The sequence below is a fragment of the Panthera onca genome, chromosome B1, assembly GCF_046562875.1.
Source record: "Panthera onca isolate mPanOnc1 chromosome B1, mPanOnc1 haplotype 2, whole genome shotgun sequence".
In the NCBI taxonomy this organism is placed as follows: domain Eukaryota; kingdom Metazoa; phylum Chordata; class Mammalia; order Carnivora; family Felidae; genus Panthera; species Panthera onca.
Window position 1 is genome coordinate 53,225,681 of NC_138342.1, and position 27,253 is coordinate 53,252,933.

Below are 27,253 nucleotides of genomic sequence, written 5' to 3' on the forward strand. Positions count from 1 at the left end.
AAAATTAAGCTATAGGGCCTTCAAGGACATGGGCCACTTCGATGCCAGTGAGGCACTAGAGAAGTGTTCACCAAATCCATAATTCTGTTAGATTTGCAAAAGTGAGATATTTTTATATTCCTTGTCTTAAGGAAGTTTCCTCACATAGTATAAGCCTAGAAACAAAACGGCTGCACACAGTTCTTTCATGTATCCTGCTCCTTACCAGGCAAGTGAGGTGTCTGCACGCATGCACTGTGTGGGGCTTTAATCAGCACACTCCCAGGACTTTCATTTGTGAAGTGCTCCACCAAATTAGAAAGTTGTTTCATGTTGCTTGTTCTCCACAACAATTACGTAAAGCAGGCAGTACCAAATTACAAATAAATGAACTGCAGTCAAGAAAAACAAACAAACAAACAAACAAACAAAACCTAAATGAGTGTCCACAGAACTTCAGGTTGATAAGCAATGGAGATTAGCCAAAAACAAAACCAAACCAAAATCAAACGAACAAACAAAAACAAGATGAGTTCGTTTTTGAATTTCAAAGTCTGAGTTTTTCTCTTTGCTTCTTTTTCTGTAATTTTATGACATTTAATCATTTTCCAACTTTTGTTTCATAAGCTTAAATCAAAAAGCAGTGGGTCGGCTCGGTGGCTCAGTCCGTTAAGCATCTGACTTTAGACATGTCATGATCTCATGGTCTGTGTGTCCGAGCCCCACGTCAGGCTCTGTGCTGACAACACAGAGCCTGGAGCCCGCTTCAAGTTCTGTGTCTCCCTCTCTCTGCCCCTCCTCCACCCCTGCTCACATATTCTCTCTCTCTCTCTCTCTCTCTCTCTCTCAAAAATAAATAAACATTAAAAACAAGCAAAAACAAAAAACAAAAAAATAAAACAGTGACTCGCAATCTGCAAGACTAAGTGGTTCTATTGTTATTGTTGCTCCCCAGCCCCTGCCAGAGAAATCAAATAGGATGCTTTGAAACTGGACATGGTTCAAACCCTTCAGACACAGCAGTTTCCAAGTATTTTCTGGTTTTCTCAGAAGGCTGCTTGTACACCCTTGTAGGAGACTCATTACACTGCCCAGAGTAAAACTCTTGAGGGAGAAGGGAGTCCACTGCTATCTTCCATAAGACCAGGTGGCCAGCCTCACCTGTCCAGCTAGCACACAAGGCAAGGGAGGACTCTGGGTGAAAGCCAGGATTTGGCTCGAAGAGAAAGCTCCTGCTGAGGACTGCTGGGCTGAACCAGTGCCAGCCGGATCTACCTGCTGAGTTTGTCTTTACACAGAAAAGACATTAACAAGCATCCTGGAACAAGAAGTTACAGCCAATGCAAAGAAAATAAGTGAGCTATCTTATAAGAAACACAAAACTCACAGAGACATCTTAAATTCCTATATTTCTGATTTATGAATTAAGTAAACAATCTGCTCTTTACCTTTAGAGACTGGGTCCCATGATTTATTTAACAGGAAACTATTGCTTGTCACCTAATTTGACATCATGACTTCTTTGGGGGTGTTAAAACATAACCAGTGTGGGTTATTATCCTCTTATCTTACTTTGACTTTGTAGGATTGGAGAGTCTGACAGGAAAGGTGGGAAGGAGGAGGGTTGGAGAGAGAGAGAAAGGGGGGAAGGAAGTGAAGGAGGAAGGGAGGCACTGAAGGAAAGAGGGCGGGGAGGGAGATGAGACAGATAAAAATAAGAGTGTGACATTATTGTAAGGAAAAAAAAGACACTACCCATCTCTGAGTAAAAGAACAGACTGTATTTTCTCTAAATCTTCCAATACTTAGCCCGAAACATGTTTCCAAGTAAGAACATTTTCTCACAAAGCATATGCAAAATATTTCAAGCCTCAGGTTTTGGCTCTTTGATTTATTTTTTTATTTCATTTTATTTTATTTTATTTTATTTTATTTTTTACCAGAATCATTTACTTAACAGAGTTATGGGCTCAGTTTAGTTAGAAATGAAGACATGTGTAATGGATGGAAAAGATGGCCTGGGCAATAGTCCAGCAACTAAAACAGAATTAGAATCATCACAGACACTTTAATCCCAATTATTTAATCTGCGGGGTGTCTAACACCACAAGTATTTGGCATGACTCAACAAAACAGTAGAGTTTACAGAGAAATAGAGGAAGAAAAAAAACTAAATTGATGAAATAAAAATGAACTAAAGAGCTTTTTTTTTTTTCATTAGGCTAGGATCTATATCCTCAAAGTGAAATAAATATAAAATTAGAATCTGTGTTGTGTGGAGAGAGGAGGATTAATGGTATTTTCAAAAATAACATATAAAACAAAACCCAAGCACATTATTAATATCAATGTCATAATGATACCACCTTGATATCCCTCCCCACTCTTTCTTCCAGCCTCACCATGACCTGTCTACACACCCCAAAACATTTACACGTGCACCTGCACCATCACCTGGCCAAATTACTGCATTCTGCTTAATAAATGTACATTTATGTAGTAAATGATTACAGCCATGAACACATGAGGAAAGAATCCATGACCTAGGGTCAACTTTTGACTAACAAAGTTTTGTAAGTTCTCTAATAGTTTATGAAACAATTCAAATGATATTAATAAAGTAACACATAAGCTGATTAGGAACTAAAGACTGTGGTTCCTACCGGAAAAGAAGAGCTAGAATAAAGCTTAATAATTACAAACAGAACCTACTAGGTTTTCTGCAACTCAAATGCATTGTAAATGGTATTCTAATTTTTTTTAATGTTTTTCTTTTTTAGAGAGAGAGAGAGAGAGAGAGCAGAGGAGGGGCAGAGAGAAGGAGACACAGAATCTAAAACAGGCTCCAGGCTCCAAGCTGTCAGCACAGAGCCCGATATGGGGCCGGAACAGAGGAACCATGAGATCATGACCTGAGCTGAAGTCAGACACTTCACCAACTGAGCCACCCAGGCGCCCCTGTAAATGGTATTCTAAAGGCAAAGCTCACACACGTTTTTAAAGAGGATTTTCCAGCAATTTCTAAATAATAGAAATGACTCCTTAGGGTTTCTTTACATCAATAAAGATAAAAAAATATTTAAAAATTACACTAAGTTAAATGACAATAAATATCATCATGCTAAACCACAGAGTTTTCAAAAACTTCAAGTGGTATACCTACTAAATTAGTTTTATTTTACGTCTTTGTAACACCTGACATTCTCATTGGAGAAGATGAAATATTTGAGTTTTACAAAAAACAAAACAAAACAAAAAAGCAAGACCATAAATTATTACACTTTTCACCAGACACAATTCTAATTATTAAGTACCTTACAGTACTTTTCCTGTTTATATATTTATGTTTTTGCTTTCACTAACAGATTATAATCAGTAAGAATTTAAGAAGGTAATGAAAGAAGCTAAAAGGGAATTTAAAAATCTCTATATCTCATGAAATTCATTCGTTAGAATTACATTTTAAATCATTTCATTGTTTTTTATCACTATTATAATATACATTTTAAATCAGAGCTACCCCTTGATTTTCTGTGATCAGAATACATGTGATTAATAAATCTTATATATGTGAAATCTATAGCATCAGAAGAAAGATGAAAATTCCAATCAACTTTTAATACTCAACAATACCTGTGCCACTATCTATTTGTACCATGATTTACAAACAGCAATTTCATACTACAATTTATGGTGTTACTGATCCCACTATTTTTGTGGAAAGGTCTTCATTATGACACCTTGCATATGTTAATAAACATATTACCAATAATGAACTATTGTCCAAAATTTGAATTTAAAATTTTAAACATTGTTTCTTCATCAAAATAAATTTTTGTCTTGTTCAAACACTATAAAATCTATTTCATTAATTATGAATAAACAAATATCTGGAAAGTCAGAAACTAAAAAGAGAAAAGTAAATATATGATAAAGGGAGATTCTCCTAAATACTCATGCTAATTGTTTCAAAAGTTAAAACCAAACATTTAAGAGTGAATCATTTAGTTTTTAATTTAAACATTAATAGAACCAATAGGAGATTTCCAAAAGATTTCAGTGAGTAACTGTCAAATCTTCCAGTTTTCTAATTGCTACATGGTGCTTTAAAAATTATTATGAGTAGATCAGAGTTTCTCTTATTTGTCTATTTCTTATATCAAATACATCTTACTGAATAAAACCATTGTGTCTATTACTTCAAAGATATATAGTATTAAGCTTTTTAAAAATATATAAAATATTTTAATGTGTACTTACAAAGCCTTTAGAATTCATTTTATTTTTTAGATATGTTTGTACACACTTATAGAAACTAAGTGTACCGCCTTGTCTGGGATAAAATATGGGATAAAATTTTTACTGTGAATTAAAAATACTATTAGGTGTGCTTATGTATACAATAGACTACGATAACTCCTTTGAAGAAATCACCAACTGATTATATAGATTGTGATAAAATAACAAAATACGTATTTACCCAGTAGAGCAACCAATAGGAGCTATTCTGCTCAACAGATAAATCCACTAGAGATTCTAACTGCAAGAATCATTCTGAGTCTCTAAGGTGACAATTTACATTTTTAGCTTTCATATTGCCTTTTTAGTAGAAATTCACTCTTTCTTGAAAGGGAAAAAAGGACAAATATCACAATCAATTTTTAATGGTTTATAATCATCAAGGCTGCATATTCAAACTTCATGTAATTTTGATGCTTTATGAAAACAACTGTGAAACTATTTTAAGATAGTCAAGAATGCCATAAATCATATTTGAGTATTTAGGTACCTCTGCTAATTCAAATCAAAACTACTCATTAGTAGAATGAAATATACTTGGTAATTTAAGTGCAAAAAATAAAGAGTTATCAATACTTTTTTACATTAGTTATTTCTTTAAGACATTAGCAGCATATTTTTCTTTTTAAAAAGAACATTAAGTTTGACTCATATATGTAAAAACAGCTATAATTAGTTAATAAAATATAATAATGCACATTATAGTCTATTTTTACAGTCAAAGGTAGGAAGCTTTCTTCTAAATGAAAGAGAAATTAAGTAGTCATTCAAGCAAATACATAAGAAAGCACTCAAACAAAGGAGATTCAAGTCAACAGCAAAAACGTAGTGAATACAACTAAAGCATAGTCATTTTCTCAACAGTAGCAATATTGAATTAAGTCAAATATTTAAATAGTTTGAGAATGTTTGTCTATAAATAGCTATACATGTAATTTTGACATTTTGTGCAGATTCTCTAAACGATCACATTTTGTAGAGAAGATTATTAATAATATAAATAATGGTAAGTTTAGTAAGGCATTTCTAAGTATAAACAAATAAACCCTTTTCCCATACCAACTGTAACCTATGTGGATTGAAATAAAGAATTAATAGTATTGATAACTCATAATTATACAAGAATATTTTCAATAAAAGGAGAAATTTCCATTGTAAATGCAGGAATTGTCCACCTTCTTCTCTGTCTTATGTGAGGAAATGAAATCCTCTCACCTGTCACCCTGACACCCAAGATCTCTGTTTATCTCAAAAAAAATTTTTAAAATTAAAGAGTCAACCCTCTGCCCCCCTTTCATGTCTTATAAAGCAAAAAGTCAAAACTCTTGATGGTCTGTTCTACTTCCAACCATCTAAGATTACAAATGGGTAATTGCTCTCTTTTTTTGTTTAGGAGTGTCCTGGTGAGGGAATGATTTTAACTGTCCCTTTTCTGTGGGGTCCTGCCGGTTTATCTAAAAAGAAATGAATTATAACAGGATGACAAGGCCACAAAACAAAGCCATTTGGTTTTACAAATCTATTATGTCCTCCAATCTGTTTTATGGGCCTGGTCCTATTATAAACCAAGAAAAACCCTAAAACAAACTCCGTTTTCCTTTCTTTCCATTGAAAACATCTACAATTTTATGATTGTTTAACAGTTTAGCCTAAAATTTTTTCACTCTGTGTGTGTACATGTGTATTTTTTTTCCCCAAAGAGCACCTCCACCCCACTTTCTCAAACATACAAAACATTCAGAGACAAGAAACCGGACTTTTCAAACACAAACTGCTGACAACTGTCAGAAGCACTTTACTGGGACATTACTGACTGTAGCTTCAATGAATTAAGCTTGATTCACTGCGGGTGAATCATTTTCAATGCAGAGCTGTTCAGCAGTAATTGGCCAAGAATCCCTGCTGTGAAAAGCACTTGTCAAATAATGCTTGTTTACAAATATATCTCCAGACAGCAAAAAGTGGCAGTTACTGAATAAGTTCAGGGCCACCTCCAATATTCCTAACAGTGGACATGCTCCCTTTTTTTATTAAATCTATTAGCATTTTCACTTGTTGATATACTTGCTAATATTTGTCCTGCTTGATCAATCTTAGAAGTTTCTTGCTAAATATGCCTCTGAAGTATTTTATAATAAAAGTTTTTTTGCATTACACTGCAGTTCAAAGGTTTCTTCCACATGTAATTTATGGCTAATGTATGCAAAAAGACAACTAAAGGTATATTTATCTTATCTTAGAATTCACTCTAAAGAGTACATTTTTTTCCTCCAACTGTCTTTTATCCAACATATCCTAACATGTATTCCATCTCAATTTAAGATTCTAGATATATGTTTGGCTTTTCCTTTTCAGTTCTGCTTATTTATGCCTACCAAGGTTAAAATTTTAAAATGACTGGAATAAAAATTATAAATGTAAATTCACATTTATTTCTATTTGCCTTGAATTTTTTTCTCACATGCTGGGAGCATTCATATTATACACATATATAACATTATATTTATATATACACATATATACACGCACACACATATATATACATACTATATATATATATACACACATATATATATACATATACTATATATATATATATATATATATATATATATATATATATATATACACACACACATATATACACACACACACACACACACTAGTCTATAGCATCTATGGTTTGCAAAAGCAAAGTATATGTGAGCAAGTTATTAATGGATGCAGCACATACATCCAGTCATTCTGTCCCTGATCTTCCAAGACCTTCCAGAAATAATCAAAAACAAACTTAAAAACCCCAAATGGAATCTTTAAATAAACAAACTGCTCTTATTAATATCTTAATATAATATTGTTCGATTTATAATAACTCTTACAGGCACAAACAAAAAGGGGAGAACATAAATTTTATACAAGAATAGAAGTAATGGTCTGAGATGATACTAATGGAAAGATGTAAAACTGTTGGGTAGAAATGGGATGAATGAGGCGAAGTCATATAATTAATACGATTTTGTTTCCTATTATGTGAAATAGTGATAGACCCCTGCAATCCCCACCTCACTATAGCCCAAGTTTTGCCGTGTGTTGGACTAGCTGGCGAAATGACAATACAACCTGTGGGTGTTAGGTCTGTGATGTTAACCAGTCTACCTTCCCCAGGATTTGAGCTCTGCTTACAACACCTTAAGAGATCGGTGCTATTTCCTAGCTTCCCTCCATTTCCCTCTGCCTCTTCCTCCCGGCGCAATCTCAGCCCTTGTGCCCATTCAGCGTCACCCTCCCGGAGACTTTTTTTCCTTCCCTAACCATGAGCTTCTACTCCCTTTCATCTCTACATAAACCCCTTCCCTCATCACACCTGGGAGAGAAATTGAAATATAATGGGAACAGGAAAGGATGATTGGCACTACTACTACTATTACTCTTTAAATCCAAACCAGGATGCCCCTTCCGGTGGAATAAGGCAGTTAATAAAAGGTCTTCAAACCTTGTCATAATCCTCCGGACTTCTAACATAATGAATCTAACATGAGAGGTTAATAAAAGGACTAGTAGTACTTAAAACACTTCTCCAACTTTATCGGGAAGGGGGAAAAATGCAGATTGCTTGGGTTGAACACGGGAGATCGTCGATAGCCAGACGACTAGATAGGTAGGTAGGTTAGGTAGACAGACGGACAGAGTGAGCTACGCAGAATCCTTAAATCAGATTTAAAACAATAAATTGTAAGGATTACAGACAGAAGTTCATGGGGTGGGGCAGGGATCTGGATCTGCCCTGCTTTCACACGGTTCCTACAGAGCTGGCAGTGCTCCTAAACCAGCTCAGCGCCTTCTCCTCCAGCTACACAACCCGTGCAAGTCACGAGGACACACACGACCCCGAGGCTGCTGCTTCATCTTTCCGGTCCAGCGTCCCCTGCCCTAGGAGTGGAAGGGATTTTTTTTTAAGGTTCTGTGCCTCACTCTTGGCATCCGGAGCCTCAAATCGAAATCCCAGTATTCCAGGAAGAGGGGAGGAGGGGTTTTTGATATTTTCGTCGCGAGGCTGACGGTTTCTTGCACCCAGATCTTGATCTGAGATGCTGCTCCCTCACCCCCCACCCCCACCCTAGAGGAATGAGCCCTGGAGCTCAGACCCAAGCGCGTTCCGGGCGTGCGAGAGGAGCGAGCGCGGCCGGAGCCGACCCGGGGCCGAGGGCTGCCGGCCGGGCGGTGGCGGCTCCGGGGCTGAGCACCGCTCCGAGAGCAGGGAGCGTCGCACAGGTGCTGTTCCCGCGAAACCCGCCCTACTCGCCCAGGAGAAAGAAGGGGCAGCTTTCAGGGTCCGGAGCGCAGGATTGGGGGTGGGGCGGGGGCTGAGGGACTCCGGGATCCGGAGCCGGCTGGAGCGGGGCTTTTCCCTCGCGGAGAGACTAGCCCCGGTGGGTCTGAGCAGCAACTTCCTGGCAGCGACACTCCACCTCCCTTCCGCCTCCCGTGGCATCCCACCTTCCCGCCTTCCACTTTGGTGTAATGATGAGCCCCCAAAGTGAAGGGCACCCCACGGTGTGGGGGCGCCTTCTGTCCTTCGCCCTTCCCCTCCCTAGAGAAATAACAGCTCTTGCCACCCACCCCAGAATAGCATGTGGCGATGCCCTAAATAACAGCTTCCAGAAGGCACTTCCCCCAAAATAAAAGCAGCCGGCCACCCCCACAGTATTTCCCATCACCGGCCCCAAATAACGATTCTAAAAGCCCACCGCTCCCGAAATCGTCGCCGCTGAGCTTCGAACAGTTCTCACTCCCTCCAGCCCGAAATGTCACTTCCCCACGCGTTTAAGTGAGAACCAGCCGCACCCAACCTTCCGGCGTGGGTCTCAGACCTCTCTTTGCCCCCGCTTGCAACTTCCCAGCACCCCCCCCCCCCCCCGACCAGACTCGGTCCACACGCAGGGTAGTCGCACAGCGCTCCGCACCTCTTGTCAAACAATGCAACCAAGCACAGCAGAGGGGGCGAAAAGGCTAGCGAAAGCGGACAAATGTTAATTCGTGATGCGGGTTGAGATTTCGTCCGCGGCGGCAGCGTACAGGGCGCCCCGACCCGCACTTCCAGGCCCCGCCTCGCCCCTCCGCCCCAGGTCGCTGCCGTCCCCACCCCCAACACTACCTTCGTTGCTGGGGCTGGCCAGGAGGGTCCGGAGCGCGGCGCACAGGAGAAGGCACGTCCAGAGGGGGGCCCTGCGAGGTGCGGAGTAGCAGCCGGCCAGAGACGCAGGGGTGCTGGGGTGGCCGCCGCCGCCGCCACCGCCGCCGTTGCCCGGGGGCCTCCGGCGTCCCGCACCCGGGGGCCCCGAGCCCCGCATCTTCTCCTGGCTGCCTCCGCCGCTGCTGTCCCGCGCGGCTCAGTCCGCGGCCCCGGACTCGCGGAGGGGGCAAGGGAGGCTCGCGACTCCTGTGCGTTCCCCGTGGGGTCCTCCGCCTTCTGGCACGCGGCTCTTCCAAATGCGGGAACCACGGATCCTCTGAGACGGCCGAAGTTTGCTTCTGGCTCCTCTCTCCCTCCTCTTCGGTGGGCTTAAATTAAATACTAGTTATGGGTGATAGTGCAGCTCTGCACTGGACCCAAGGGTGTCGAGAAGGTCCCGGGTCCTGTTTCTCTGCCTCTGAAGACTTTTAAGGATTGAGGTCTCTAAAATGCCCCTGGGGGAAAGCTAAAGGTTCCTTTTCAGTCTTCAGGGCTGAAACGAAGGTAAGGAAGACAGGTCATCTTCAGTCAAGAAGAAATCCTCCGTAAAAAGAGGAGGAAAGGGCAGGGTGGCTAAGGATAAAGGAAAGGAGTTCAGAAAATACAGGGTGGGGAGAATACGAGAGGCGAGCAAAGGAAAAGATCCAGAGTTCAGAGGCTGGCAGGAGGAAACAGCTGCGGGCTGAGCGCCGACGAGGGGAGGTGGTGGCGGCGGCAAGCGGGCAGGCGCGCGGAGCCCGGCGGCGGCAGCCCGGAGCTGCTGCGGTTCCCGCGGCTCGGGGAGGAAGCGGTGTGCGCGCGACTGGGAGGACGAGGTTGAAACTGCACCGCCACGGCGCGCTCCTGCTGTGTCTGGAGCTCCGTCGTCTCTTCTGCCTCCCCGCTCTGCACCTCCCACCCGCCTCCCTCCTCCTCCTCCCAGCTCCCCCGCCCTCTGCTGCTCGCTGCCTCGCCAGTGAGAATCTACTGTAAGTGTGAGTTGCTTAGACGAAGTCACACACTCGCGGAGGGAAGTAATCTGAAGGCTGCTGTGGTGAGTGTTGCCTAGCGGTCTCCGGGAGAGGCGCGTGTTCCTCCCCGGATAATTAGGGCGCAGAATTCTCCTGACGGTGCCTGCGAAGACTGGGGCTCCCGGGAGGCGGAAGGGAAATCAGCCTTAGGTTCAGCCGGCAGCCCTTGGAGAAGCGGGTCCTTTGGTTTGGCACAGCGCCTGCTGCCCATCGCAGGCTTGTGGCATCAACAACCTTGTCGTCACATAGCCACGTATTCGCAGAGGCTGTGCTGGTCCGTGGCTAGTTTCTTAAACACCCATATCACTCACTGCTGCTCACCCTTTCTATTCTTCCAATACTTTTGGCAGCTGGGATGGGATAATTAGTCAACATTTTTTTCAGAAGTAAATTGTCGAATTTCTAAATATAGACACCGTGGCTATGATTGAAATTTCAGGGAGTCAAAGAATTCGACTTCCTGAATTTTGCAGTGTGCCAGGTACTTTACGATATATTGATTTAATTTATTAATTTCATTGATAGGATGTGTTAGTTTTGAGAAATTATATGATATGAAGCTATATGCAGTTAATTCCAGTGAAATTAGCATGGGTCAAATAATTTCAGGGTTTAAAAAATACTATTTTAATTTTGTGTGTTCTGCATCGAGAAACTTACAAAACAATTACAAAAAAAGCAGTTTAAAACAATTGACTTTCTATGCTTCACCTCTATTATGTATTCTCTTCCTTTAATATTTTTCTTCAATTTTCTCATTCATTCTCTCTAAGAGATAACATCTGAAAGGCAGTTGTAATAAATACTGCAAATAAAGCATCTACAAAAAAGTGTGAGTTCAGAAGAAAGGTATCTTGTTTAATTTGGTGTATAGTAACTACTGTGAAAATTCGGTTTGCATTCACACCTAATGAAGGAGAGTCAGCTCACCAGCTCTGACATCTAGAGCCTGTTTGTCTTCACAATAAATTTCTCATCATCTTTAGCTGATGACATTTGTTTCTTGTTTAAATATTTGCGGTAAAGATGAAAGAAGAAGCAGTGATGCAATTTTATAAAGAGATAGAAGCTTATCTTTGATTTTCTTTTTTCCTGAAATGTTTTGGCACCAGAAATCTAAAAGCAGCTTCTTTCCATTATAGTGTGCTCCAAATGCATGAAGCAAATTTAAAGAAATGGCAGTGAATCAGCCTTTCAGTTTGGCAAAAACCTCATGGTGAGATGCAGAGTTGAATTTTATGTTTCTATTTGAAGACCATTCAAAATGTAAGCTCCTCCCTCCAAATTATAGTTGAATTACTTAAAAAATATATATATATATCTAAACAATCAACTAAGTTATCTAAAACCTACAGATAGGTAATAATGATAATGTGAAATATAGGCAGTTTAATTGGGCTTTGAAATTGTTGCCTTACCTCTATAGACCTCAGTATCCTCATCAGTAAAATGAGGGATTTGGAGAAAATGATCAAGTTCGCTTCTCTTCCATATCCTTTGCACTTCTATGTTACTGCCCTTGTCACCTATCACCAAATGTTTACTCTTAACCTCAAAATTATTAAATTTCTTCAGCCTGACATTGAAAGTCTTCTACTACAAAGATCTTAAGTAAAATTTCCATTTTGTTGTACCTTAAAATTTGAAATACACTGTTCCCTAAATTGCCTCATACCTTTGTTTTTATGTCTGTCACTCCATCCTATAGAAGTTTCACCCCTAAAAAATTTAACACTCTCCCCACACACACGAACTCACACATACACATCTTTCTCATCTAAAATCCTACCCGGGGTCCAAAGAGAATGGACATTCTATACTGTTGTTATTCACAAAAAGAAGTGATTCGGTTCTCCTTCTCAAAGTATTCATAGCTTATGATTTATGTCAATCAACATAATGGCAATATTTTCTGAATGAAAAACTGGAACAAGTTAGCTAACAACTATAAGCATATATATTGAGATAAAAATAATTTAAAGTTGGGTATGTCAAAGAAAACTTAGTAGTTTTCACTATGTTGGCTAATTATGTTATCCCCCACTCAAGATAGTTAACTCCTTCTTAAGTGACTAAGACCACAGAATGCCAAATCCTTCATGTTTTTCACCTTAAATGGCAGCCATCTTTCTCATGGTTGTTTAAAAATATTTGTTGCATGTCCTTAAAAGAATGAACAGCTGTAAAATAGAGCCCCGCTTACAGCAATGAAAGAGTTAATCAGACGAGTTAAGGAGGATGGTTTGGTTTGGGCCTCAGTCTCAAAAGAGATCTTATATTTGGCCATTTGTTGATTTCTTGGAATGTAAATACTCTTAGCATACTCACATTGGACCACAGTATTGCACGAAAACTAGATTTGTCTTTTTCCTTCATACTACTGCTTTGCACAAGAAAAGGCTAAACCATCAGTAGGAGCTTAGAAGTCCTATTGTTTGCTTTTCTTTTGCTTGGGATAACTGCTGTGGCCTCAAAAGGTGAATGTGGCTGATGTCTCCTAGATCTCACCTTGGATTTGGCTTTTTACTAAGCTTTCGTGAAGCAGAGAAATTCAGAATCACATTGATTAGACACCTGGGAAGGTTACTACCCTATAAAGGTATTACAGTTAAGTTCAAGGTATTAATAAGCCTAAATATCTTTACTGCATTCAAAGTAGAACAACAAAAACAATTATACTAAGCAGAATTGCTAGTAATTACTGATGATTGCTATGTGTGAAGCATTATATCATGTTTTACATTAATTATTTTACTTAATACTGACATTTTAACCACATTGTTGGTATAATTATTAGCCCCATGTTTATGAAGAGAAGACTAAGGAAATGAGGTTAGGCAACCTGAGTAGTTTCACAGCTGCTAAGACATGGGAATTTTAGCCCATGGCATTGGCTCTCTGAGGAAAATTGTAATGTAATGGAAATAAAGAATAAATTTGATAACCAGTCATTCAGAAATGAAAAAAAAAAAAGAGGACTGTCCCCAAATTCTGCATTAATGGAACAATTAATGAATAAAAAATACTTCAGTTTTTAAGTTCACTTAAATCCAAAAGCAATAGCCAAATAATATATAGTACAGGTCAGATAAATGAATAGGAGAAAACAAGAAACAAGTGATCCTATATAAGCATTATTTGGAGAAAAAGGCTGTCTTCTGTAAACAAAAACACACATACAATCTGTGTACAATGGAGAGACAATAGACCAAATCAAGAAAATAAACAGTAAGGTGTGTAGACAGATAATATTAATACAAACAGCACAAAACCCATGTAAACTATGGTAGAAAACATAAGCAACAGTCTTTACGAAAATAATGTAAGTAAAACATCATAAACCAAAGAGCATTTTTTTCTAAAATATTATGTATTATTGGCAATTTTTTACATAATTGTTTTAAATGTTTGTCACTTAGCTGCATGCTTTCTTTCAGAGAATTTTGTGAAAAAAAACAAAAGCAAAGCAAACTTTTAATCCATGGTAGATTTTAGATATGAAATTATAAGATAGCTTAATGGAACTGTAATATGTACTAATGAAGTTAATTTTTCAAGTCCATGATTTCCTGAGGAGGATACATATATGGTGATGTTAATTATTTTGACCCCAAAGGAAAAGGCTGACTAAAATATATTTAAGCAATCAATAGCTCTTAAAGTTCACAACCAAGAAAATGCTAATGTATTCGTTATTTTATGTTGCATTTTAATTTAATTAACATAAAACAGATAATAGTTTAATTTTTGTTCATAGTTATCTTGTTTAAGAATTTTTCTGAAGTCCTCGAATCACTTTTCTCTACTAATTACCCACATTTTTGCTATTAATGTTCAATTTAATTGTATTTCAATTTAATTTATTATTAAATGAGTATTTAACTTAAAAAATAAGGAATAAATAGCTTTGTAATTAGTTAATGAGGGTTTAATATATAAATTATTTTATTACTTAACAAGTTTAAGGAAAAAAACCAGCCTGTTAGGGCAGTGAAACTAACATGTATGATGCTGTCATGGTGGAATATGACATTATATACTTGTCAAAATGTATTACATGTACCACACCAAGAGTGAACCCTAATGTAAACTATGGACTTTAGTTAATAACAGTGTCTCAATATTGGCTTATCAGTTGTAATAAATGTCACCTTTACACCTTAAAAAATATAAACATATTGGCATCATAATGAGCCGTCATTTTTTGTTTTCTATGAATATCAAGAACATAATAAAATCTTCCTCTGTCAATGACTATTAATAGAGAATATTGTAGCAAAGAATAAGGAGCAAGATATTTAAATAAATTAGAGTGAGCCCAAGAGCCACTGGTTTTTACTGTTGTTGTTGGAGGTTGGTTTATTCTCTAAACATTCTGTGATCAATGTGTGAGGGCTATTGACATTTGAGTGAAGCGGGAGGCCAATGCTGCTATAGTTGATGAGGAACCAAACTGACTTTGGTTGTTCTTTGGTTGTTGTTTGCCTCCAGCATCTTGGATAAGTGGCATCCTATGAAGATGTGAACAATGAAATAATAAGGACTCTCAGGGCTGAAGAAGTCAGAAAAGCATGCTCAGAAGAGTCACCAAGATTGAAGTGATACACTGTGAGTGACTCACTTCACTTAAAACTCACCTATTCTAACCACCTTCTGGATTCCAGAAGTGCATGCTGTTATATGAAAAATAAGTTGTAGAATTTTTCATATTCGAAAGAAGGTTTTTTTTTTTTTTATTAAATTCAGTGCATATACTCACTTGAAATTCATAAATAAGGACACCTGGGTGGCTCAGTCGGTTGAGCATCCGACTTTGGCTCAGGTTATGATCTCATAATTCATGAGTTCGAGCCCCACTTCTGCTGTCAGCCTGTCAGCACAGAGCTTGCTTCAGATCCCCTGTCCCCCTCTCTCTGCCCCTTCCCTGTTTGCACTCTCCCAAAAATAAATAAATATTTAAAAAAAAGAAATTCATAAATAATCCACTCATAGGAGCACATATTTTATAACTAGCTATAGTTTACTAGGGGAAAAACTGATAAATTTACCCAATGGCATAAATAAATAAGGGTTGTATATGTGATCAAGCTTTTTTTTTTTTTTTTTTTTTTTTTTTTTAAATTTTTTTTTTTCAACGTTTATTTATTTTTGGGACAGAGAGAGACAGAGCATGAACGGGGGAGGGACAGAGAGAGAGGGAGACACAGAATCGGAAACAGGCTCCAGGCTCTGAGCCATCAGCCCAGAGCCTGACGCGGGGCTCGAACTCACGGACCGTGAGATCGTGACCTGGCTGAAGTCGGACGCTTAACCGACTGCGCCACCCAGGCGCCCCTGTGATCAAGCTTTTGATAAATGCGTGATTGGTTGTCCCAAACTGTCCCAAATTGGTTGTCTCTGGAAAGGCTTCTAGGTAAAAGCTAGCAATGATAATCTCATGTACTCTCATACTCTGTTGCTGGGAAGTGAATTTAGAATATCTCTTGTCGGGTGGTTTTGCAAAATCAAATGTTTTTAAAATGTGGTAGCTTTATATTTAGCAGTTAGAGATTTTAAATTTTAAGCAAACACATTAATTAAAATGGGTTAAAAGATGAAACATAATGGTATTTTTAAAGTTTTTGTTTCAATTCCAGTTAGTTAACATATGGGGTAGTATTGGTTTCGGGGATGCAATATAGTGACTTAACACTCCCATACCACACCCGGTGCTCATCATTACAAGTGCACTCCTTAATCTCCATCACCTATTTAACTCATCCCCCACTCAGCTCCTTTCGAGTAACCATCAGTTTGTTTTCTACTTAAGACTCTGTTTCTTGGTTTGTCTTGCTCTCTATTTTTGCTTTCCTCTTTTATTTTGTTTCATAACTTCCATACGTGAATGAAATCATATGGTATTTGTCTTTCTCTGACTTATTTCACTTAGCATAATACTCTCTAGCTCCATTCCTGTTAAGGCAAATGGCAAAATTTCATTCATTCTTATGGCCGAGTAATAGCCTAGTGCACATATATATGTACCACTTCCTTATGCAGTCATCAGTTGATAGACACTTGTGCTATTTCCATAATTTGGCTATTGTAGTAATGCTGCTATAAACATCAAGGTGCATGTATCCCTTTGAATGAGTATTTTTGTATTCTTTGGGTGAATACCTAGTGCAATTGCTGGATCTTAGGGTAGTTCTACTTTTAACTTTTTGAGGAACCTCCATAATGTTTTCCAGAGTGGCTGTTTGCATTCCCACCAACAGAGCAAGAGGGTTCCCCTTTATCCACATCTGACATGTGTGATGTAATATTGCATTGTAGCTTTGATTTTCAGTTCCCTGACAATCAGTCATGTTGAGCATCTTTTCATGTGTCTGTTGGCCATCTGTATGTCTTCTTTGGAAATAGTCTATTCATGTCTTCTGCCCATTTTTTAATTGGACTATTCATTTTTTTGGGTGTTGTGTTTTATAGGTTCTTTGTATATTTGGGATACTAACCATTTGTCAGATATGTCATTTGCAAATATCTTCTCCAATTCCATAGGTTGTTTTTTTCCTTTTTCTGTTTGTTTTCTGCACTGTGCAGAAGCTTTTTATTTTGATGTAGTCTCAGTAGTTTAGTTTTGTTTTTGTTTCCCTTGCTTCAGGAGACGTATCTAGAAAACTGTTTCTATAGCCAATGTCAGACAATTACTGCCTGTGGTCTCTTCTAGTATTTTCATGGTTTCAGGTCTCATATTTAGATCCTTAATCCATTTTGGATTTATTTTTGTGTATAATGTAAGAAAGCCCAGTTTCATTCTTTTGCATGTTGCTGTCTAGTTTTCCAACACCATTTGTTGAAGAAATTGTCTTTGGATTGGAAATTCTTTGGATATTCTTTCCTGATTTTTTTAAATGTAATTGACCATATAGTTGTGAGTTTATTTCTGAGTTATCTATTCTGTTTCATTGATCTATGTGTTTATTTTGTGCCAGCACCATACTCTTTTGATTACTATAGCTTTATAATATAACTTTATGTCCATAATTATGATTCCTCTATCTCTGCTTTTCTTTTTCAAGACTGCTTTTCAGGGTCTTCTGTGGCTGCATATAGAACAATATTGTTTGTTCTAGCTGTGTGAAAATACTGTTGGTACTTTGATAGGGATTGCATTAAATGTATAGATTGCATTAAATGTATAGATATGTTGCTTTGGGTGGTGTAGACATTTTAACGATATTTGCTCTCCAATCCATGAACATAGGATGTCTTTCTATTTTAGTTGTGTCATCTTCAATTTCTTTCATCAGTGTTTTATCATTTTCAGAGTACAGATCTTTCACCTCTTTGGTTAGGTTTATTCATAGGTATCTTATTGGTTTTGGTACAATTGTAAATGGGATTGATTCCTTAGTTTCTCTTTCTGTTGCTTACATTATTGGTGTATAGAAATGCAACAGATTCCTGTATGTTGATTTTATATCCTGAGAATTTACTGAATTTGTTTATCCATTCTAACAGTTTTTGGGTGGAGTTATTCAGTTTTCTGTATAGAGTATCATGTCATCTGCAAACGGTGAAAATTTTATCTCTTCTTGTTGATTTGTATGCTTTTTTATTTTTATTTGTTGTCTGATTGCTTTATCTAGGATTTCCAGTACTATGTTAAATAAAAGCGGTGAGAGTGGGCATCCCTATCTTGTTCCTGACCATAGTGGAAAAGCTCTCAGATTTTCCACATAGAGGATTATATTAGCTGTGGGTTTTTCATATGTGGCCTTTATTGTGTTGAATTATGTTTTCCCTAAACCTACTTTTTTTGAGAGTTTTTACATAAATGGATGTTGTACTTTGTCAAATGCTTTTTCTGAAATGCATTTATTGAAATGATCATATGATTTTTATCTTTTCTTTTATTAATGTGGTGTGTCTCATTGTTTGATTTGCAAATATTGAACCACTCGTGCAACCCAGTAATAAATCCCACTTCATCAAGGTTAGTGATTTTTTAATATATATTCTTGGATCAGTTTGCTAGTATTTTATTGAGAATTTTGCATCCATGTTCATCAGAGATTTTGGCCTGTAGTCTCTTTCTTAATGGAGTCTTTGTCTGGTTTTGGTATCAGGGTAATGCTGGTCTCATAGAACGGATTTGAAAATTTTCTTTCATTTTCCGTTTTTTGGAAAAGTTTGAAAAGAGTAGGTTTCTTTAAATGTTTGGTAGAATTTGCTTGTGAAGCCATCTGGTCCTGGACTTTTGTTTTTTGGAAGTTACTGATACAGTTTCTTTGCTGGGGATATAAAATGTACAGAAATTCGTTGCATTTCTATACACCAATAATGAAGCAACAGAAAGAGAAATCAAGAAATTGATCCCACTTACAATTCCACCAAGACCCATAAAATACCTAGGAATAAGCCTAACCAAAGATATAAAAGATCTGTTATGCCGAAAACTATAGAAAACTTATGAAACAAATTGATGAAGACACAAAGAAATGGAAAAATATTCCATGTTCATGGATTGGAAGAACAAATATTGTTCATATGTCGATACTACCCAAAGCAATCTACACATTCAATGCAATCCCAATCAAAATTGCACTGGTATTCTTCTCAGAGCTAGAACAAACAATCCTAAAATGTGTATGGAATCACAAAAGACCCCGAATAGCCAAAGTAATGTTGAAAAAGAAAACCAAAGTGGGAGGCATCACAATCCCAGACTTTAGCTTCTATTACAAAGCTGTAATCATCAAGGCAGTATGATATTAACACAAAAACAGACACATAGACCAATGGAATAGAATAAAGAACCCAGAATTGGACCCACAAATGTATGGCCAACTAATCTTTGACAAAACAGGAAAGAGTATCAAATGGAAAAAAGACAGTCTCTGTAGCAAATGGTGCTGGGCGAACTAGACAGCAACATGCAGAAGAATGAAACTGTAACACTTTATTACACCACACACAAAAATAAACTCAAAATGGATAAAAGACCTAAGTGTGAGACAGGAAACCATCAAAACCCTAGAGGAGAAAAACAGGCAACAACCTCTATGACCTCAGCCACAGCAACTTCTTACTCAACACTTCTCCAAAGGCAAGGGGAAATAAAAGCAAAAATGAACTATTGGGACCTCATCAAGACTAAAAGCTTCTGCACCGCAAAGGAAACAATCAACAAAAGTAAAAGACAGCAGATGAAGTGGGAAAAGATATTTGCAAATGACATATCAGATAAAGGGTTAGTATCCAAAATCTATAAAGAATTTACCAAACTCAATATCTGAAAAAAAATCCAGTGAAGAAATGGGCACTCTCACCACTTCTTTTCCAAAGAAGACACCTAGATGGCCACAGACACATGAAAAGATGCTCAACATCGCTCATCATCAGGAAAATGCAAATCAAAACCACACTAAAATACCACTTGCCACCTGTCAGAGTGGCTAAAATTAACAACTCAGGAAACAAAAGATGTTAGCGAGGATGTGGAGAAATGGGAACCCTCTTGCACTATTGGTGGGAATGCAAACTGGTGCGGCCAATCTGGAAAACAGTGTGGACGTTCCTCAAAAATTAAAAATAGAACTACCCTACTACCCAGCAATAGTACTACTAGGAATTTATCCAAAGGATACAGGAGTGCTGATTCACAGGGGCACATGTACACCAATGTTTATAGCAGTGCTTTCAACAATAACCAAATTATGGAAAGAGCCCAAATTTCCATCAACTGATGAATGGATAAAGATGTGGCCTATATATACAATGGAATACTACTTGGCAATGAGAAAGAATGAAATCTTTCCATTTGCAACAATGTGGATGGAACTGGAGGGTATTATGCTAGGTGAAATAAGTCATTCAGAGGACAGATATCATATGTTTTCATATGTGGAATTTGAGAAACTTAACAAAAGACCATAGGAGAAGGGAAGAGGGAAGAAAATAGTTTCAAACAGAGAGGAAGGCAAACCATAAGAGACTCTTAAATACAGAGAACAAACTGAGGGTTTATGGGAGGGTCAGGGGAGAGGGGAAAATGGGTGATGGGCATGGAGGAGGGCACCTGTTGGGATGAGCACTGGGTGTTGTAGGTAGGCGATGAATCATGGGCATCTACTCCTAAAGTCAAGAGCACACTGTATACACTGTATGTTAGCTAAGTTGACAATAAATTATATTTATAAATAAACAAAAAAATAAAATTTATTTGCTGGCTATAAGTCTGCTCAAGTTTTCTATTCCTTCTTTTTTCAGTTTTGGTAGTTTATATGCTTGTAGAAATTTATCCATTTCTTCTAGGCTGTCCAATTTGTTGGCATATAATTTTGCATAATATTCTCTTACAATTGTTTTTATCTTTCTGCAGTGTTGGTTGTTATTTGTGATTTCATTTATTTGAGTCTTTTTTATTTTTGGTAAGTCTGGGTAGAGGTTTATAAATGTTATTAATTTTTTAAGCAAGTGCCTGGTTTCATTGATATGTTCCATTGTATTTTTAATTTCTATATTTATTTCTATTCTAATCTTTATTATGTCCTTCCTTCTGCTGGTGTTACCTTCATTTGTTGTTCTTTTTCTAGCTCCTTTAGGTGTAACACTAGGTGGCTTATTTGTTTCTTTTTTGTTTTTTGAGGTAAGCCTGCATTGCTATATGCTTCCCTCTCAGGACTGATTTTCCTGCATCCCAAAGATTTGGGGCTGTTCTATTTTCATTTTCATTTGTTTCCATGTTTTTTTCTATTTCTTCTTTGATTTCCTGGTTGATCCATTCATTTTTAGTAGCATGTATTAGTGGTCTTCCCAGATTTTTTCTTGTGGTTGATTTCTGGTTGCATAGTGTTGTGGTCAGAAAAGGTGCATCGTATGACTTCAGTCTTTTTGTATTTATTGAGTCCTGTTTTGTGATCAGACATGAGAACTATTCTGGAGAATGTACCATGTGCACTTGAAAAGAATGCATATTCTGCTGCTTTAAGGTGGAATGTTCTTAGCATATCTGTTAAATCCATCTGGTCCACTGTCTAATTCAAAGCCATTGTTTCCTTATTTATTTTCTGTTTAGATGATCTGTCCATTGATGTAAGTGGAGTGTTAAATTCCCCCACTATTATTGTATTATTATCAATTAGTTCCTTTATGTCTGTTATTAATTTATGTATTTTGGTGCTTGGAAGCACCAAATGTTGCTATGTTGGGTGCATAAATATTTACAATAGTTATACCTTGCTGTTGGATTGACCCCTTTATTATTTTATAGTGCCCTTCTTTGTCTCTTGTTACAATCTTTGATTTAAAGTCTAGTTTTTCCTTTTTTTTAAAGTTTATTTATTTATTTATTTTTGAGAGACAGAGAAAGAGAGAGAGAAAGAGAGAGAGCACAATCTGGGGAGGGGCAGAGAGAGAGGGAGACAAAGAATCTGAAGTAGGCTCCAGGCTCTGAACTGTCAGCACAGAGCCTGACGTGGAGCCTGAACCCATGAACTGTGAGATGATGACCTGAGCTTAAGTCAAATGTTCAAGTGACAGAGCCACCCAGGTGTCTCTAAAGTCTAGTTTTTCCAGGGGCACATGGGTGGGTCAGTCGGTTAAGCATCCAACTTCAGCTTAGGTCATGATCTCACAGCACATGAGTTTGAGCCCCATTTCAGGCTCTGGGCTGACAGCTTGGAGCCTGGATCCTGCTTTGGATTCTCTGTCTCCCTCTCTCTCTTTCTCCCTCCCCTACTTCAATTCTCTCTCTCTCTTTCTCTCTCTGTCTCTCTCTCTCTCAAAAATAAATAAACATTTAAAAAAAACCTTTAAAGTCTGGTTTTTCCAATGTAAGTATTGCTACTCCAGCTTTCTTTTGATGCCCATTTGCATGATAAATATTTTTCCATCCCTTCACTTTCAATCTGGAGGTGTCTTTAGTTACAAAATGAGTAACTTATTTTCTTTTGTTTGTTTGTTTTTGTTTTTGTTTTTGTTTTTAATTCATTCTGACACCCTATGTCTTTTGATCAGAGAGTTTAGTCCATTAACATTCAAAGTAATTATTGATAGAAAATATTTATTATAATTATAATTTACTAAATTATCTATTTATTATGTATTTATTTCCATTTTATTACTTGTTTTCTCATTTTTTTCTGATCCTTTCTTATCTTTGGTCTCTCTTTTCTAAAATTTTTTTTTAACATTTATTTATTTTTGAGAGACAGAAAGAGACAGAGTGTGAGCAGGGAGGGGCAGAAAGAGAAGGAGACACAGGATCTAAAACAGGCTCCAGGCTCTGAGCAAGCTGTCACAATAGAGCCAGACATGGGGCTCGCACCCAGGAACCATGAGATCATGACCTGAGCTGAAGTCAGACGCTTAATAGACTGAGCCACCCAGGCACCCTTAGTCTCTCCTTTCAACTCAGAGTCACCTATAATATTCTTGCAGGGTTGGTTTTATGGTCATGAACTTCTTTAGTTTTTGTTGGTCTGGGAAACACTTTGTGTTCCCTTCTATTTTGAATGATACTTACTGGATAGAATATTCTTGCTGCAGATTTTTCCCATTCAGCACTTTGAATATATCATGCCAGTCCCTTCTGGCTTGTCATGTTTCTGTTGAGAAATCTCCAGGTAGCCTTATGGATTTTCCTTTGTAAGTTAAGGACTTCTTTTTTCTTACTACTTTTAGGTTTTTTTTTTTTTTATCACTATATTTTGCAAATTTAATTACAATATGTCTTGGTGTTGTCCTGCTTTTGTTGATTTTGTTGGGAGATCTCTGTGCCTCCTAGATCTGGATGTCTGTTTCCTTCTCCAGCTTAGGGACGTTTTCAGCTACTATTTGTTCAAACAAATTTTCTGCCCCCTTTTCTTTCTCTTCTTCTTCTAAGACTCCTATAATAGGAATGCTATGACATTTGAAGGAGTCACTAAGTTCCCTAAGTCTATCCTTGTCTTGTGTAATTCTTTTTTCTCTTTTTTCCATCTTGATTACTTTCCATGACTCTGTGTTCTAGGTCACTAATTTGGTCATCTGCTTCTTCCAGTTTGCTGTTCATTGCATCAAGCCTGTTTCTAATCTTGTTTATTGTACTCTTCATCTCTGATTCTTTTTTAACTCTTTTATCTCTAAGGTAAGGGTCTGACTCATGTCTTCTTTTCTCAAGCGCAGCGAGCATCTTTTTGATTGTTGCTTTAAATTCTCTATCAGGGATGTTACTTATATCTGATTTGCTTAGATATCTGCCCATGACCTTATCTTGTTCTTTTATTTGAGATAAATTCCTCTATCTTGTCATTTTGTCTGAGTTTCTGCCTTCTTCTCTGTGTTATAAAAGCCATTATGTCTCCTGTTCTTAAAAGTAATGGCTTTATGTAGAAGAAGTCATGTAGTGCCTAGGGCCTGGTGCTTCAGCAAGTGTTTTTGGTGCGTACTGTGTGTGCTCTGCTTTTGTTTTTTGGCTGCTTTATCCTTCAATCCAATTGTCTATAGTGGGTCTTCTTGCATGCTGTGAGCAGTGTTTGGTGCCTGGCCTATATGTGATGAGTTTTACTGGGTGTGCTCTGGTCTGCTTGTGAAATGAGACCTGACACCAACTCCACCAGAACTGAGTCCCTGTAGAACTCTCTGGTCAGGAGATGTGGTGTGGACAGGGTTTTGTGTTGGTCTCTTGGGGTGGGGCCCACTGCACTGGTACTGAGGCAAGTGTGACTGAGAAGGGCAGTTCCACCAAAGTGTAGGGGTGTGGGGTTTGGTGTAAGCAATTTGGGAAGCCAATGTGGGTGCTGCACTGTTTCCTGCAGGTTGGTGAGCTTATGCTGAGGGGTGGGAGAGGAAAACGTCTCAAGCCAACTGCTTTGTTCCTGGAGAGGTGTCTCTATGAACGTTGCCTTTCAGGGAAGCACTCATATAAGAGCAAATACTCTGCCCTCTTTGGCACCAGGCATTTTTCAGATCACTGTTTCCATGCTATCTACATCTAGGTTGTTTGCCTGCCTTCTCTCCATGAGCAGGGCAGTGCTCTCCTGGATCTATCCCATCCAAGCCTGCTGACCTTTAAAACTCCAGACTTTGGGGTACTTGAGTGGCTCAGTCGGTTAAGTGTCTGACTTCGGCTCAGGTCATGATCTCATAGCTCATGGGTTCAAGCCTTGTCAGGCTGACAGCTCAGAGACTGTAACCTGCTTTGGATTCTGTTTCTCCTTCTCTTTCTGTCCCTCCCCCCATGCTCTCTCTTTCTCTCTCTCTCTCAAAAACAAATAAACATGAAAAAAATAAAAAAATAAATAAAACTCTAGACTTTAAGCCCCACTGGTTGCAAGAACTTATGAAATTCAGCCCTTTTCATTTTCCAAGCCAGTGGCTTTGCAGAAACATTCTCCTTGTACATTCCCCTGTGTGCTCCTCTCTCTCTCTCTCCTCCATCTCCAAGACCACATCTCCCTTGCCTCTGTAGTACCCATAATCTGTTTCTCTCCTAAACCACATCTCTGCACTTCCTACCTTATTTCATGTGGCTTCTTCTCTCTCTTTGGTTGTGAAGTTTGTTCTATCAGTCTTTAGGTCAATTTTGGAGGTATTTAAGATATTTTGACAGCTATCTAGTTGTATTTATGGGATGAGGCAAGACTTGGATCCTCCTACTCCACCACCATCTTCCTTTCTCTCCATAATGTTATTTTTAATGGATAAAAATCAGAAATTAATGTTCATTAAGAAGTATTACATACATATGTATAATAATGAAACACCATGGAACGATTTAAATGTTTGGAAAAATATATACATAAAAAGAAAGTTCTGAAGTATCATATTATAAAGACACAATATAAAGCATTTTTTTTTAATTTGGAAAGTTATGTGTCATTAATGGCATCTGTATATGATTGATGGGATAATTTGGATTTATTTTTCTACTTGTTTTTGAATAAAATAATTTCTTAAATTTTCATCTCATTTTTGAGAGAGAGAGATAGAGAGCACAAATGCAAGAGAGCCAGAGAGAAAGGGAGGTACAGAATCTGTAGCAGGCTCCAGGTTCTGAGCTGTCAGCACAAAGCATTAAGTGAGGCTCGAACCCACAAACTGTGAGATCATGACCCAATGTGAAGTTGGATGCTTAACCAACTGAGCCACCCAGGTGCCCCTTATTTTTCTACTTTTAATTTTTATATTTTATGTAATTAACACTTATTACTTGTATAACCATGGAAACATAGAAATAAAAAATATCCCAGAAGAAAATGTGTATTCATTCATACATACAAATATACACATACAGATGCACAACAGGGAAGGAAGAAATAAGAGGAGGAAAGGAATGAGGAGAGTTGAAATACAGTGATGATGAAAAGCCTTATATGACCACAAATTAGGAAGTAAAATTCTTTCAATTAGCTCCTGCCCCTATTCTGAAAACAGGAGGATGTAATCACTTTTGTGGTATGTCCACTACATTTTCAAGTATTCTGACAATGTTGGGAGGTTGTGTACCTCATTTTCCAATGAATTTCTTGGTGGAATTTCCAGCACCCCCACTTGATTGATGGCAGTTCTGCTCTTATTTTCTTTCCATACTGGTTTACTTCATAATTGGCAATGTCCCTGTTCCTTTGCTCCAATAAGTGTGGGCTTTGAATAGCTAATTTTCTCAACCTCGTGAAAAGAGAGGAGGATTGTATCACAGAAACACTAAATATTGATATTTGACTTCATTGTTCCAAAATTTGATCACAGAGAATTTTTCTGAAGCAATACTTTTCAAACTCTTTCTTGGTATTCATTTTCCTGGCTTCCTCCTTTTCACTCTTCTTCACCTTTCCCTTCTTCAAGCACCTTTTAAATACCTGTCTTTTCAATTAAAGAGAAGACTTCCAAATTCATTTTCTTCAGTAATCTTATGCCCAGATTTTCTCAGCAAATATAACTAAAAAAAACCCCAAAAAACATAGAAAGGTTTTTCCAGTTCTATGGGCTCAAAATAGAGCCAGCTTCTGAAGTAGCACCTTTTCCTACATGTTTCCTCCATGCTTTTATAAATTTTATAAAAACATGAAAGCTTTACAGATACAACAAATATATATCATTAACTACTTTTGAGTGATAAAACAACATAAGATAAATAAAAAAAATGTTAGTAATGGTTTGTAGTAAATCTAGTTGATTTAATCAAAGATACTATGAGAATTTTTTGGCTGTAAATTGAAAATGAATTTAACTGTAAGTACTGATGGACTCTGAGGAAGAACATGACTCAATAAAGGGCCTAAGCATGAACATAAATCACAAATTGAAATAGTTGTTTAGGATCTACCAACAATTTTTATTGTTAAGCCTGAAATTTTTAGAAAATGGAAGTTAATAAAAATATGAAAATGGGTGCCTTATTTTATAAATGTATATTTAAATATTAATTAAACAAAGGACTTTAATTTTTTCTAGAGAACAAAAAACCTAGGTAAATGTATATAAATTTTCCTTTACTTACACAAAATATATTCCCAGTGTTATTGTGTCCTATAATCAGATTCCATTCCATGTTTACCAACAATAATAAATATAACCAAAAAGGCAAAATGGGAATGCATATTTAATATTAAAGCAAAACAAAACAAAACACCTCCAAGCTCTTTTTCATAGGCATGTATATGGAGCCTTCCTGCAGACTTATTTATACAGTGAACTAGTCTGAGCACAACAGCTTTTGAAGGCCTCCCATTGGAAGGCGAATCGAAGTGAACATTCGTACCTT

The 27,253-nt window shown here is 37.7% G+C and overlaps 1 protein-coding gene and 1 long non-coding RNA gene across 14 annotated transcripts in view; one reads left to right on the forward strand and one right to left on the reverse strand.

Annotated features, from left to right (window-relative positions):
- The window catches only part of EPHA5 (EPH receptor A5), a 342,710-nt gene extending 332,336 nt beyond the window's left edge, over nucleotides 1–10,374 (reverse strand). For 6 of the 11 annotated variants that reach the window (XM_078446064.2, XM_078446065.2, XM_060654959.3 and 3 more), the window contains exon 1: nucleotides 9,434–10,364. In XM_078446064.2, the coding sequence (XP_078302190.2) occupies nucleotides 9,434–9,629 (196 nt within the window). In that variant the 5' untranslated portion in view covers nucleotides 9,630–10,364. Of the gene's footprint in view, nucleotides 1–9,433 lie in introns of all 11 variants that reach the window. The other 5 variants (XM_060654963.3, XM_060654961.3, XR_009616374.3 and 2 more) reach the window with 4 other exon arrangements.
- Nucleotides 10,375–10,436: 62 nt separating this feature from the next.
- LOC144616178 (uncharacterized) overlaps nucleotides 10,437–27,253 on the forward strand; it is a 94,062-nt gene continuing 77,245 nt past the window's right edge. For all 3 annotated transcript variants that reach the window (XR_013555270.2, XR_013555271.2, XR_013555269.2), the window contains exons 1-2: nucleotides 10,437–10,544; nucleotides 15,013–15,129. This is a non-coding gene — a long non-coding RNA (uncharacterized LOC144616178). The remainder of the gene's footprint in view (nucleotides 10,545–15,012; nucleotides 15,130–27,253) is intronic.